The sequence below is a fragment of the Nansenia antarctica genome, assembly GCF_963989245.1.
Source record: "Nansenia antarctica genome assembly, chromosome: 7".
Taxonomy (NCBI): domain Eukaryota; kingdom Metazoa; phylum Chordata; class Actinopteri; order Argentiniformes; family Microstomatidae; genus Nansenia; species Nansenia antarctica.
This window is the reverse complement of record NC_137677.1, coordinates 64,772,434-64,787,684: the sequence shown is the minus strand read 5'-3', so window position 1 is coordinate 64,787,684 and position 15,251 is coordinate 64,772,434. Positions and strand designations below refer to the sequence as shown.

At 47.9% G+C, this 15,251-nt stretch overlaps 1 protein-coding gene across 1 annotated transcript in view; it reads right to left on the bottom strand.

Annotated features, from left to right (window-relative positions):
• Window positions 1-7,971: 7,971 nt before the first annotated feature.
• Window positions 7,972-15,251, bottom strand: part of lrrc58b (leucine rich repeat containing 58b) — a gene marked incomplete at its 5' end in the record, with an annotated part of 45,507 nt that continues 38,227 nt past the window's right edge. Inside the window, 3 exons of the mRNA XM_080537041.1 lie at window positions 7,972-9,417; window positions 10,000-10,277; window positions 10,991-11,124. Of these exons, the coding sequence (XP_080393167.1) occupies window positions 9,224-9,417; window positions 10,000-10,277; window positions 10,991-11,124 (606 nt within the window). The 3' untranslated portion in view covers window positions 7,972-9,223. The remainder of the gene's footprint in view (window positions 9,418-9,999; window positions 10,278-10,990; window positions 11,125-15,251) is intronic.

The following is a 15,251-nucleotide window of genomic DNA, read 5'->3' as shown; positions in this document are numbered from 1 at the left end:
TCATAATTCTAACGTCACAAAGTTCTACTGTGTATCCGGTATGACGTCGACTCTGAGGAGGGGACAGTTCCTCAACTCCTACGTCGACAAAATGATGAAATGCTGACCTACCGAGAGGGTGAGTCACAACCAGGGGAGGCTGGTGGAGGTAGAAAACGGAGGACGGGGCTCGTTGTAATGTGTGGGACGGAACGAGGAAGGGTATCAAACACCCTGTGTGTTATGTGTGTTACCGTTCCTCATCCCGTTCCATGCATTACAACAAGCCCCGACAAGTCCTCCGATTTCTACCTCCCCCAGCCTCCCCTGGTGTTCTACCTCCCCCAGCCTCCCCTGGTGTTCTACCTCCCCCACAGCCTCCCCCTGATGTTCTACCTCCCCCAGCCTCCCCTGGTGTTCTACCTCCCCCAGCCTCCCCTGGTGTTCTACCTCCCCCAGCCTCCCCTGGTGTTCTACCTCCCCCAGCCTCCCCTGGTGTTCTACCTCCCCCAGCCTCCCCTGGTGTTCTACCTCCCCCAGCCTCCCCTGGTGTTCTACCTCCCCCAGCCTCCCCTGGTGTTCTACCTCCCCCAGCCTCCCCTGGTGTTCTACCTCCACCAGCCTCCCCTGGTGTTCTATCTCCCCCAGCCTCCCCTGGTGTTCTACCTCCCCCAGCCTCCCCTGGTGTTCTACCTCCCCCAGCCTCCCCTGGTGTTCTACCTCCCCCAGCCTCCCCTGGTGTTCTACCTCCCCCAGCCTCCCCTGGTGTTCTACCTCCCCCAGCCTCCCCTGGTGTTCTACCTCCCCCAGCCTCCCCTGGTGTTCTACCTCCCCCAGCCTCCCCTGGTGTTCTACCTCCACCAGCCTCCCCTGGTCCACAAACACAAACAAAGACTTATCAACTCTGAGCTCAGAGTCTTAACCTCTGAGCTCAGGTGTCAATGTTAGGCCACCTATTGAAGCTCTGAATGCCACAGAGTCTTCTCAGTGTCGCCCGCTGTGTGGACATCCACTATCAGGTTTCCCTCCACGATCAGGTTCAAGGTAGTAGGTAGTAGAGGCCTGAAAGCAGGTGGACTTCACCAACACTCGGGTTACCAGGTGCGTAAATATTTCATCCAGGAACATTAGGGCTAGTGGTTAGTTAGACAGCTTGAGTTAAGGAGCGGGGAGGGGAGACGTGTGGCGCTCAGCAGACGGCAACCAGGGGTTGAAGATCCAACGTCAACGGAGACCGGACACCCGCGGAGGCTGGGGGGGGGGGTCGACACGGGAGGACGGTGGTGGATTGTAACTCACAGAACAGAATGAGGAACACACAGCTCTGTACGACACAGTGGTGATCATACAAATGCACTGCACTTATATAGACGCCTTTATCCAAAGCGCTTTACAACGGCCTCTCATTCACCCATTCACACACCAATCGTGGCAAGCTGCCATGCAAGGCGCCGGCCGGCCCGCTCACTGGGAGCAATTTGGGGTTCAGTGTCTTGCCCAAGGACACTTCGACATGTGGCCAGCCGGGGCTCGAACCGCCGATCTGCCAACCTTGCGATCATTAGACGGCGGCTCTACCTCCTGAGACACAGCCGGCCCATACAATGGAAGTTAGGGCACAGACGTGTACAGTACAGTGGGGGGGGGCAGAAATAAATAAAGAGAAAACAGACAAAAATAAATTATAAAAAAAAAAAAAAAAATTGTTGATACAACTCTGAATCCCGAGGCACCCTTTCCTGCTGCAGCAGAGAACCATTTCCTGGCTGCATTGACTCCAGAACCAGCCGCGGTTCCGGTGGGTTCCACTCCCTAATCCACCGGCTTTGGTGGGGGCGGAAACGGATTGTTCTCAGCGCCTGGCATCATCCCCCCAACCCCCCCCCACCCCCCCCACCCCGCCCTGTCCTGTCCTGTCCTGTCCTGTCCTGTCCCAGCCCAGAACAGGAGGACCATCCCTAGTGACATGTCCAGGTCTGCCTGCTAAGCGTACTGTAAGCCTCCGTGCCCTGTTCTCCCGACTCCCGTCTTCTCTGCAACACGGCAACACTTCCCTGGATCAGCTGTTCTCTGGGATGTACTCAGTAGTGTAGTCTAGGTGATACGCAGGACTACGCCGTATACCCACTAGGAAAGGCCAAGGATTTCCATATACCCACTTAAAAATGTGTGAGGATACGTAACAGACGTTTTGTGACAGAACTTTCACACTTTCATTCATAAAATTCACCCCGTCTGTGTTACGAAGCACTTGACTTTTGGACCATTGGGACTGACTATAGCGTCATATACCATCAACGGGGGGAGATGCGACATGAAATGTGCCAAAATGCAGCACTGTCATGCACAGATCAGCCTTATAACATGTAATGTTAGATATATATAACGTTAGACAGGGAGCGCAGATATATTTTTATGGCGTTCCGAAATGAACGATATGAGGCTGGGAGGGAAAAATCCCACTAGAAAACACTAGACTACACCACTGAATGTACTGGATGGTTTCCCCTTGATATGAGGCTGCAGTCACAGGCAGGGAGGACCACCTCCTCACCCAGGGGGAGGCTGTTGGAGGTAGAAATCGGAGGATGGGCTCATTGTAATGCATGGAACTAGAATGAAGAATTGGGTATAAAATATGAATGTTTGATACCATTCCTCATTCCATTCTAATTCTGCATTCCAATGAGCCCGTCCTCCAATTTCTACCTCCACCAACCTCCTCTGATTGATCCACTAGTAATTCACATACTGATACTCTATATCAGTTACATAATCAAAGTGTCTCATCTGTTAAAACGAGAGGAGGAGAAGAGGAGAAGGCTTATTTCTCTGACGGAGAGGGGGGAGAAGGGCGTGTACTGAGTTTTGATTAGTCTATGATTTGTTCTTCACCATGGTGATCTGACACAGTTCCATAACAGTGGACAGTAACCCCCCCCCCCCTCCCCTACCTCCCTCCCTCCCTCTTGCCCCTCTCTCCTTCTCCTCGTGCCACCCCCCCACCCCCCACCTCACCAGGGGGAGGGGGCTGCACTGAGGCGGCACTAAGGCAGCCGATTAACGAACTCCATAATCCCCAGGACAAGGCCTGATTGTTGGGGTCTGGAGTGGGTGACTCTTGTGTTGGAGTGTGTGTGGACGTGTAGCCCTTCATGTGTGAGGTCTGGTAAAGTAAGTAGGTCGGTCAAGGGCACACGCACGCACACCACCCTGGCCATCGTGTCGAGTCTTAGCTGATATGAATGAAGGCCCTGACCGAAGGTGACAAGAGGATTACGGTGGTAGAAACCCTCTCGTGTCACACCGCCCCCCCCAGCTCTTTCATCCACTGATCCTCCTGTACTGTGCTGTGTGTGTGTGTGTCCTGTACTGTGCTGTGCCATTGTGTAGAACGCAAACGTTAGCGGAGGATGGTGCCCCGTCTGAAACTCTTAATGCCAAAAATCAATCATACCCCCCGACACACACACACACACACACACACACAGTGTTGTGTACTCTTTCTTTCTTTCGCTCTCTCTCTCTCTCTCTCTGTCTCTCTCTCTCTCTCTCTCTCTCTCTCTCTGTCTCTCTCTCTCTCTCTCTGTCTCTCTCTCTCTCTCTCACTCTCTCTCTCTCTCTCTCTCTCACACACACACACACACACACACACACACACACACAGTTAGTCTTTACCTTACTCAGGTGTTGCCGATGGGCTCAGTCCCTCTTCTGCTCTGCTGATATGGAGTCGACCGCCACTTCCATTCACCGCTGATGGAACATCATTGGCTGGGAGAAAACGACCAAGTGACAAGTTCTTACTTACTTACGTAGCTCAATGTTGGGATATGAATATGAATCCTGAATATGAGGTTGTAAGTGGTGATGTGTACGTCCAGACTGCTGAGCTGTGCTGTGTTGTCTGAGGCTGTTGACAGACAGACAGACTGCTCTCTTCTCTGCTCTCTGCTCTCTTCACAGCCTCTGAGGCGTTTCATTCACTGCAGGGTCAGTTACATCACGGCCTCGCCAGCGTGTGTCTCTGTCTCGAGTTGCAGCGAACAGCTAACAGCACAAAGCATGCTGCTCCCACACACACACACACACGCACACACGCACGCACGCACACACACACACACACGCACACACACACACACACACACACACACGCACCAGCGGAGGATGTTGGAGGTAGAAATCCTCATTCCATTTCATGCAATACAATGATTTCTATCTCCATCATCACCCTCCACTGGCACGTGCACACACACACACACACACACACACACACACACACACACACACACTCACACACACTGATACTGATGTACAGTAGAGGGCTCTGGAGGGGTTCTGTTGGGACAAGGAACCACCATGACTCTGGAGTGTGTGTGTTTTTGTGTGTGTGTGTGTGTGTGTCTGTCTGTCTGTCAGAGAGAGTATATCGATTGAGAAGAGAGAAAGAGAGAGAGAGAGAGAGAGAGAGAGAGAGAGAGAGAGAGTGAAGCAATGTAAACAGAGAAGGGTGAGAAAATAAAAAGCCAGTGAGCTTGTCCTGAAAGAACCTCACTCTCAGTGAGACAGACAGGTAGGGGGACAGACAGACAGGTAGGGGACCTTTGAGCTGTCGTCTGAAACGTGGGCAAACAGAGGGACACAAAACAAACAAGACATCTGTCCCTCAAAACAGTCACACAACAACAGGCCGGCCTGCTCAGGCGAGAGAGAGAAAGGAGCAAAGAAGAGAAAGAAAGAGAGAGAGAGAGGCAGAGAGGTTTGTGTCAGTAGGTCTTGGCGACGTATGAAGGGCTCTGCTGATTGAGAGAGAGGCAGAATGCACTCACCCTGGCATCTCCTGGAGCTGGGTTAAAGACGAGGTCTCTCTGCCATTCAGCCACAGTAATGCAATCACGTTCATATGCAAATGAGGCAGACCTGAACACAACTATTCAAACTTCCAATGGCTGAAACAAAACGGGCTGACACGCTCATGTAAACACACACACACGCTCTCACCCATGTGCACACACACACACACCCACAGATGCACGCATACACACACACACACACACACACACACGCTCTCACCCATGCACACACACACACACACACACACACACACACACACACACAGATGCACGCATACACACTCACACACACACCCACACACACACACACACACACACACACACACACACACCCACAGATGCATACACACACACACACACACACACCAGTGGAGGCTCCTCCATAGAGGTGGAGGAGGCCTGGCCTCCCCAATAATTTGAGAGAAGAGAGAGAGATTTAAAAAAGCAATAATTATATATTTTATTTTTAATTTTTTATTTATTTAACAAAAAAAATATTTTAAATTGTTTTATATTAATATTATTTATTAATATTATTTCCGTTTTGTTCATAAATATTTTCCATGGCTAAAACCCAATATTGCAATTGTAAAGCACCTACAGGCCAGAATCCCTATCCGTTTCTATTGAAGGAGGCCAGGCCTCCTGTCGAAAAGTCCAGGCCTCCTGTTGGAAAGTGGTTTCTCATAGAAGTCAATGTGATGCAATTTTTTTCATGGCAATATGTGATTGGCCCATCACTGAAAATGGGTGGGAACAGGAGGCCTCTCCTCCGTCGTAGTACCTTTTTTCCGCCACACGCGTGTATGAGTGCTGTTCTGCAGGATAAATATTAGAAATGAGTCCAGGGCTGAATGATTGACATTTTGTCAGGCAAAATGGATGTGAGAGAGGTACATGCAACAGGTGCTTGTGGTGGTGGCATGGGTCCGAATCCAGTGGGAGAGGAGGATGGGTTGAGTTAAGTTTTTTTTAATTGTTGAAATCCTGCAAGTTGAAATCCAGCAAGTTGAGTTGAGTTGAGTTGAGTTAAGTTTTTTTTAATTGTTGAAATCCTGCAAGTTGAAATCCAGCAAGTTGGCTTGCTGATATAACTTTAATATTGGGACAAACCTGTGGAGTGGAGTCCTGGAGAGAGCATGCCGCCCCTCAGCTAAACCAGAGGTGAGTTGAACTAATCAGATGTCTCTACCAGTGTTACACCACTAGTTCTCAGTAGTAATAACACTCCATTGCATGTCTGTGTTTCTCAGCAGATGAAGCCAGCTGGAACCAGTACTGTCCTCACAACATTTAAACAAATAAATATTTATATTATATTGAATAAAACTACATTTGATAAAGAAACTGTTACGTATCTTTTTTATATGCTAAACGTGATTAAATTGATGATTACATGTTGAAGCTGTAGAAGAAGAAGAATGAAAAATGTAGGCTAAAAATTGTTTTTTAACCACATAATTATCAAATTCCTGCCTTTGACACATGTTCACTGGGCATTTATATTACATCCAAATGTCATTTCTCAACTTAATTATCAGGCAGGCTCATAGACTTACAGCAATGTCATTTCTTCAGGCAGGCTCATAGACTTACAGCAATGTCATTTCTTCAGGCAGGCACATAGGCTAAGCTCTGCACAATGAATTCCATCAATCAGAACTTTCTGATTGTAGCTTACACTCCAAATAGTATCTATGCCTTTGGCCAGCACAAAGACAGATAAGAAGAACAGGGAACATTCCATTGCGAGTGAAGCGAGCAAGCGGAAAAAAATTGGCCTCCTCAATTCTGGAAGTCACCAGCCTCCACTGACACACACACACCCACAGATGCATGCATACACACACACACACACCCACACCCACAGATGCATGCATACACACACACACACACACACACACACACCCACACACACACACACACGGTTTGGCACAGTTCAAACCGTCAACAGTCTGGCTGTCAGATAGAGACGGATACTGTGGCGACTTATTGTTGTCATTTTTGCCGTAAGCAAACAAGCAACAAACTACACAGCTGACTGACCACACTGCTCAGCAAACAATGACGTCTGTACCTGGTGGATGTGAACTGTGAACTCTGACCTCAGCTCCAAACAGACAACAACAGATAAGTCGGTCAACAGTTAAGACCTTGTGTACCTCTGTACACACACAGACACAGACACACACACAGACACAGACACAGACACACACACACACACACACACACACAGCACCATTACACTGTAGGTGACAGTACAGTACAGTATATAAAAGACATTACACTCATTTCTTAGACATTAAAATCAATCTTTATTAAGGATATTATATACTGTACAGTCTATATGTGGGTAAAAGTGCACATATTTAGTAGTGACCTAGAGGCCATCTCCTGCATGAGTACTATATTCAGTAAGTCATCTTCAATGAAAGCACTCTATTAGTGTGTATTGACAGTAGAACAGTGGATTGGTATAAAAGCAGTACATGTTGTTGTTACGTGACGTCATCGTCATTTTCACATCATTGTGGTTAAGATCGTGAACCAAAACATAATCACTTGAGGGGAAAACAAAATGACTAAAGAAAAAAAAAAAAAAAGTGAATCGTCACATTTCAGGGTTCAAATGTCGTGTTCCTTTTTTTCCGTTTCATTCTTTTTAATTCTTCTTCTCTCTCTTCGGGTTCATCAGTAAGGCACTTTTACACACACAGAATAAGCACTTCTACCTGGGGGGTGTTCCATCAATGCCGCTAAAGAAAAATCCAGGCTTATTTAAGACTTGTAAAAAAAAAAAATCCAGCCTTATTTTGATAAGTCTGAAGTCTCGCGGGACTTGTCAAAATAATAAGCCTGGATGTTCCTTTAGCGATGTTGATGGAACACCCCCCTGGTATTGTAACAATGGAGGAGCATTGGCTTAGTCTAAAACAAAAAGGGCTTTTTTTAGTTTTTAGAAAAGGCTGACTTGTGTAGTTCCTGTTCACTCTGAACACACACCTTCTGGGGCCATCTGGCCAGGTGTTCTAGATGTTCCAATCACAAAGAACATCCTGTGTTGTAGACCAGATCTATTATTACATAGACCTGTATACATCTGGACTTAGAAATACAAACACAGTACATACTTTCATTGTATTTCTGCTGGATAAGTTTGGTTTTATCCCTTCACAGTGAATAGGTGTGTGTGTGTGTGTGTGTGTGTGTGTGTGTGTGTGTGTGTGTGTGTGTGTGTGTGTGTGTGTGTGTTGTATGAGTGATTTATACACACTCTGATCCACTTCCTGTCAAAAAGGAAACAAAAGCTTTCACTGAGCACAGGGGTCACACACTCACACACTCACTCGCTCGCTCACACACAAACACACACTCACACACTCACACACTCACACACACTCACACACTCACACACTCACACACTCACTCACACATTCTGTTTTCAGTCAAAAAAACACAATCTCCCATTGTTCACTTCCTGACTTTCTCTCATTTCTCTCAGGGGAGGGGTCATAACAATGTGCTCCAATCAGGAAAGCTCTTCAATGACTCCGCTGACACGGTCCAGGCAAACTTCTGGATTGTACTGCCCTCTCATGTCCTCCTATGAAACCAACTCTCTCTCTCCACCCAGGGCAAACCAACAGGCATGGGTCTGAACACGGTCAGTCTGTTATACAGCAGTGTGCTCAACGTGACCAGAGCCTCGCTGATCTGTCATGTGACGTGTCATGTGACGTATGGGAGTGACAGAGGGAAAACCCTTCGGCCCAGTCTTCTGGTCAGGGGTGGGGGGGGAGAGAGGAGCAGATTGGGAGAGGAGGAGGAGGCGTGTCTTTGATACGTTCTCCGTTTGTGTTCCCCTCCGGTTTTAGACAGACAGACGGCTGGACCAATGGGTTTACGGGTATGGTACGACGCCACTACAGGTACTGGACACGGAACCGTGATGTCCACGACCAGACAGCTGTGGCAGAGAGGTCACTGTGTGTGTGTGTGTGTGTGTGTGTGTGTGTGTGTGTGTCACTCAGTGTGTGTGTGTCTGTGTCACTCAGTGTGTGTGTCTGTGTCACTCAGTGTGTGTGTGTGTGTGTGTGTGTGTGTGTGTCTGTGTCACTCAGTGTGTGTGTGTGTGTGTGTGTGTGTCACTCAGTGTGTGTGTGTGTGTGTGTGTGTGTGTGTGTGTGTGTGACTAAGCATTCTGCCTCACTCTGGGGTCTGGAGACACACACACACAGAGCAGGCGGCGGCGGAGAGGGGGTCAGAGTTCAGAGTTCCTGTCTGTCATACAGCGGAGGGGGTCAGAGTTAATCTGTCTGTCATATTGTCAGAATCACAGAGACACACAGGACTTGAGTTTGGAGGGGCTGTTGCCCGGGGTTACTGCTGTGCTATCCCAGGAGCACCCTCTGCAGGCGGTCGGCGGGCACGCTGATCTCGTCCTCCGACTCGGCGTCGCTCTGCGGGTTGGAGTTGCAGGGAGAGGTGCATTCTGGGGAGCACAGGTAGTGCATGAGGGGCAGCCGGTACTTCCCACAGAAGTCCACGAACTTGATGTGGCGCACGCACGAGTCAAAGTACACACCTGGACAGAGAGAGAGAGAGAGAGAGAGAGAGAGAGAGAGAGAGAGAGAGAGAGAAAGAGAGACAGAGAGAGAGGAGAGCAGACACACCAGGGTAAGCATACTGAAGCAATACACCCAATATTACACGTATAAATAAGCACACTTGTGCTTTATTATTCTGATATATAATATAAAAGACAGGCAGGCACACACGCGCACACAAACCCCCACACACACACACAACAGAGTGACACACATATACTCACACATTCTATTGACCAACACACAGACAGACATCCACCCACCCACCCACCGTGTGTGTGTGTGTGTGTGTGTGTGTGTGTGTGTGTGTGTGTTGTACGAGTGATTTATACACACTCTGATCCATTTCCTGTCAAAAAGGAAACAAAAGCTTTCACTGAGCACACTCACTCACACACAAACACACACTCACTCACACACACACACACACACACACTCACACACTCACTCACACACTCACACACTCACACACACACTCACACACTCACACACTCACACACTCACACACTCACTCACTCATCCACCCACCCACCACCCTATGTAAGGGGCAGGTCACCTACCAGCACACTTGGGGTTGGGACACTTGCTGGCCAGGTCCAGGTAGTGGCCCAGGTGCGCGGGCAGCTCGCAGGGCAGGTACGGGACGTTGCGGCTCTTGATGGTGCGGCCCGCCAGCTCCAGCAGCGACGGCGGGTCGAAGCTCATCTCCTTGACGAAGCGCACCACCAGCGGGTTGCCGCGGAGACTGAGCTCCTGCAGGCGCACGAGGCCGAGCACCTCGCGGGGCAGGTAGGTGAGCAGGTTGTTATGGAGACTGAGGGAGCGCAGAGAGTGGAGCCTGGCGAGAGGGAGAGGCAGCGGGGGAGACATTCACATTTACATGTTTGGCATTTAGCAGACGTCTTATTCCAAAGAGACTTAGAATCAATACATTTGACTAAGCAAGTGAATCATCAATCCACCAGTCGTAGCAGGAAGAGTAATCCAGCTCAGGCCCGGGGCCATTGATAGAAGGAAAAACCTTCTTTTATCACCTTCTTCTAAACCTAGTTTCTTTTTCTTTTCTTTTTTGACACTGGAGAAACAGAGAAACAGTACAAGGGGGTCAATAGAAGTTTTTAGGGACACAGTAGAGGGGAAAAGCGGGTGTCTTCAGGAGACGCAGTGCTGGGGGGCAGTATATGTCTCAGGAGGAGCAGTTAAGGTGTAACCGGAAGAGATGGAGGTCTTCAGTCTCCGACGGAAGATGGGTAGTGACTCTGCCGTTCTGACAGCCGTGGGAAGCTCATTCCACCAGCGGGGAGCCAGTGTTGTGAAGAGACGTGTTATGGTTCCATGTGTGTATTTATTACAGGCTGACACCTAGACTGTGGTTGGGCTACGGTTGGGTTGTGGTTAGCTGGTGAGTTCAGGGGGGAGGGGTTAGGTTGTCTTAGGGTTAGGTGATGGACCTTGCTTGGTGTTTTGGTTTCCTGGTGAGCTCAGGAGAAACACCCTGGGATGCGGTTGAGTTAGGGTTAGGTTCTAGTAGTGTGGTTGTGTTGTGGTTACCTGGTGAGCTGTGGAGGAACACTCTGGATGCGGTTGTCACACAGGACCAGGTAGCTGAGGTAGGGGAGGTTGGCCAGCTCAGGAGGAATGGAGGTGATTTGGTTACCACCCAAATACAGCAGCTCCAGACTGAGAGAGAGAGAGAGAGAGAGAGAGAGAGAGAGAGAGGGAGAGAGAGAGGGAGAGAGAGAGAGAGAGAGAGAGAGAGGGAGAGAGAGAGGGAGAGAGAGAGGGAGAGAGAGAGGGAGAGAGAGAGAGACAGAGAGACAGAGAGAGAGAGAGAGAGAGAGAGACAGAGAGACAGAGAGAGAGAGACAGAGAGAGAGAGAGAGAGAGAGAGACACAGAGAGACAGAGAGAAACAGAGAGAGGGAGAGAGACAGAGAGAGAGAGAGAGACAGAGAGACAGAGAGAGAGAAACAGAGAGAGGGAGAGAGACAGAGAGACACAGAGAGAGAGACAGAGAAACAGAGAGAGAGAGACAGAAACAGAGCGAGAGAGACAGAGAGAGAGACAGAGAGAGACAGAGAAACAGAGAGAGAGAGACAGAGAGAGAGACAGAGAGAGACAGAGAGAGAGACAGAGAGACAGAGAGAGAGACAGAGAGACAGAGAGAGAGACAGAGAGAGAGAGAGAGAGACAGAGAGAGAGACAGAGAGACAGAGAGAGAGACAGAGAGACAGAGAGAGAGAGTGTTTACATGCAGCAAGACACCCGTTACATGACATGACAGTAGAGTAGCACAAATCAGTAGTAACCTGAACATTGTTGTGATACACTCTCAGATACTGCCCTCTCTCACCACAGACAGACAGACAGACAGACAGACAGACAGATAGACAGATAGACAGACAGACACTTTATTGATCCCTGAGAGGAAATGAAGGCGTTGCAGCGGCTCACCACTCATTACAGTAAGAACAGACTAGTAGACCACTGATGTACCACCCCCCAGCCTGCCTCTTGTTAGATCTAGGTGGGGTTATGCTTATGTCACACACACACACACACACACACACACTCTATTCTCATGTCACTCAGACACACACATCACACATACCCACACACACACATTCTGCTTCTTCCAGGTCAGCCTGATCTTCACGGTTAGCAGTGACGCCACAAACAGACAGATTTGGGGTTGTTATCTTAAGACCTTGTGGGTTGTAGGCGCCAGGGATGGTGAGCTCATTTCACAAGTAACATCTGAGATAACATGAAAAGTATTTAAACCTGTCTGTATTTCATAATGATGTCGAATGCTGATACTCTGCTGACGAAGCTAGTTTGCTGTTGTCTTAATACATCTTATAGTACTCATTCCACCCGTGTTGAACATTCTATTCCTTGTCAAATCGTGTCTGCTGCACACCTGATCTATCCTGAGATGACACAACGCATTTAAGATGACAGATCCTCAATAGATTGATCCATTACATCATTTTACCGACCCCCCGACCCAGCCAGCCGGAGAAGGAGTTGTACAATCTTATAGCGGCAGGCAGAAAATACCTCCTATAGTGCTATATTTTTGCTAGCATATCAGCCCAATAGAGCTCTCAGGTCTTCTGCTAGCATATCAGCCAAATAGAGCTCTCAGGTCTTCTGCTAGCATATCAGCCCAATAGAGCTCTCAGGTCTTCTGCTAGCATATCAGCCCAATAGAGCTCTCAGGTCTTCTGCTAGCATATCAGCCCAATAGTGCTCTCAGGTCTTCTGACGCTGTTTTTTTTTTATGTACAAAAGAAGAGATTTGGTGAGGCTGCATTCTCATTTTATGTGTCTGTGATTGTGTCTCACTGCCAGTTTACATTAGGGATGCAACCTCAGCACATGTGTTCAAGTCAAGACTAAAAACCCATCTTTTTAATATTGCCTTTAAATGACTAAATAATTTAATTATGATATATAATGATTAAAGCACTTTGAGCTGCAAAGTTTGCAGGAAAAGCGCTATACAAATAAAGTTATTATTATTATTATATATATACACAGATATATACGTATATACGGTTGGCTTGGCTCTATATATAGATATGTAGATATAGATATATAACACCAACATGGCTCCACCTGTATAGTGGGAGGGTGTGGACTTAGAGGCTGTCTGTGACATCCATGTATTACCTGGCTGGGTGAACGTCAGACACAGAGACCGCCATGCCCACGGTGACAGAATCTAACAGGTGTGTGTGTAGACTAGTGCAGGGGACGGACCCCGGCTGCCAAGACAACCGTTTCAAAGAGAAGGAACCAGAGAAACACTCACTATACACATACCACAGAGAGCTGCTGGGAGCTTTCTCTATCGTGTGTGTGTGTGTGTGTGTATGTGAGAGAGAGAGAGAGAGAGAGAGAGAGAGAGAGAGAGAGAGAGACAGAGAGAGAGAGAGACAGGGAGAGAGAGAGAGAGATGGAGGGAGAGACAGAGAGAGAGAGAGAGAGAGAGAGAGAGAGGGAGAGAGAGAGAGAGACAGGGAGAGAGAGAGAGAGATGGAGGGAGAGACAGAGAGAGGGAGGGAGAGAGAGAGAGAGAGAGAGAGAGAGGGAGAGAGAGAGAGAGAGGGAGAGAGAGAGAGATAGAGACAGAGAGAGAGAGACAGAGAGAGAGAGAGAGAGAGAGAGAGAGAGAGTACAGTACATGTGTATTTTGGGCATGCCAAGTTAGTAGCCAGGCCAGAGGTAAAACTCCAAAGTCTCTGAGCCGTCCTCTGAATGCCAGACTGAGGTTTGGGTGGGGGGGGGGGCATGTTCAACGGCCTTTCCACAACAGCATGAGCAGCCCTGAAAAAATGCACTACAAAATAAATAAATACATAAAACAGCGAGAAATACTTTCATACTTTTGGTTCGTTATAAGACTATGGCGGGACAAACCTCTTCTTATCCACCTCATTTTTCTGGTTTTCTGCTCGAAATGACATGCCCACAGTGAATATAGAATATCTCCACAATCACAAGGGCCTTCATAATGATCTTGTTATCAAATGAAAGCTAACACCTGTGGGGTGGCTGTAGAAGTGTCAGAATCAAAATCTATGTTACTGTGTCAGAGTAAATAGAGCTAGAACATTATACAAAATCTCAAATTCAGTCTCCGCCTAAAAAAACAACAGCTTTTACAGTGAATATCACCGTGGAAACCTGATGACCAAGCCCAAATCATCTAGGAATCAGTACTCCAGGGTCTTATTAGTACTTGTGCCAAAGTCGATGCTAGTAATGTGAGCAAATGCAACTTTGTACCTGTTTTAGTACAGGTATGTTTAGGCGGACACCAAATTTGGATATGTTTAGGCCATTTGGAGATATTTTGGCACCATCTGTGCCATTTGACCTTTCTCATGTATCAGATTATTATTTTTTTTTATTTTTTGGGGTTGGCCGACCAATGGTATGGAAATTCGGCGTTGAAACCGGACATGACACATTCTCCAGTTGGAGAAGACTGGAAGTGACTTCGGCCGTGTTTACCGTCTCGGAAACAAAATGGTGGCATCGTATAGCATGCAAAGTTGCGAAAAAAATGTGATATCGATGAAGAGAATTGATCGAGGTAAGCTCTTTATATCACTTCGGATCCACCTGTGGGTCCGTTGGATCAGAAACTATTCGGTTGTTAAGTCGTGACGTGTTTCCGGGTCCAAAGTTGGCTGAGGCGCTCTCTTCGAAATGCCTCAGTAATAATAATAATTCATTATATTTGTATAGCGCTTTTCCGAGGCTCAAAGACGCTGACAAATATGGGAAAAACTGAAAAGTGCTGCTGTGTCCCTTGTTGTATGAATAGATCCCAGTCTAAAAAACAATTGAACTGTCATTCTACCGCTTTAGTACACTGGTACTCTGGTGCTTTAGTACACTGGTACTCTGGTGCTTTAGTACACTGGTACTCTGGTGCTTTAGTACACTGGTACTCTGGTGCTGTAGTACACTGGTACTCTGGTGCTTTAGTACACTGGTACTCTGGTGCTTTAGTACACTGGTACTCTGGTGCTTTAGTACACTGGTACTCTGGTGCTTTAGTACACTGGTACTCTGGTGCTTTAGTACACTGGTACTCTGGTGCGGGGAATTTCTGGTTTGGACCCGGAAATGGCTAAACGTCACGTTTGACGTCAGACTTAACAACCGAATAGCGGCCCGCCACAGTCTCATCTTTGTATGGGAAACACAGAGTCATACCAGGGAACGGTTTCCTGCAATAGAGTCTTATCAGCTTAGGGTTTATGGGGTGATCATAACACTATAATGTGTGTGTG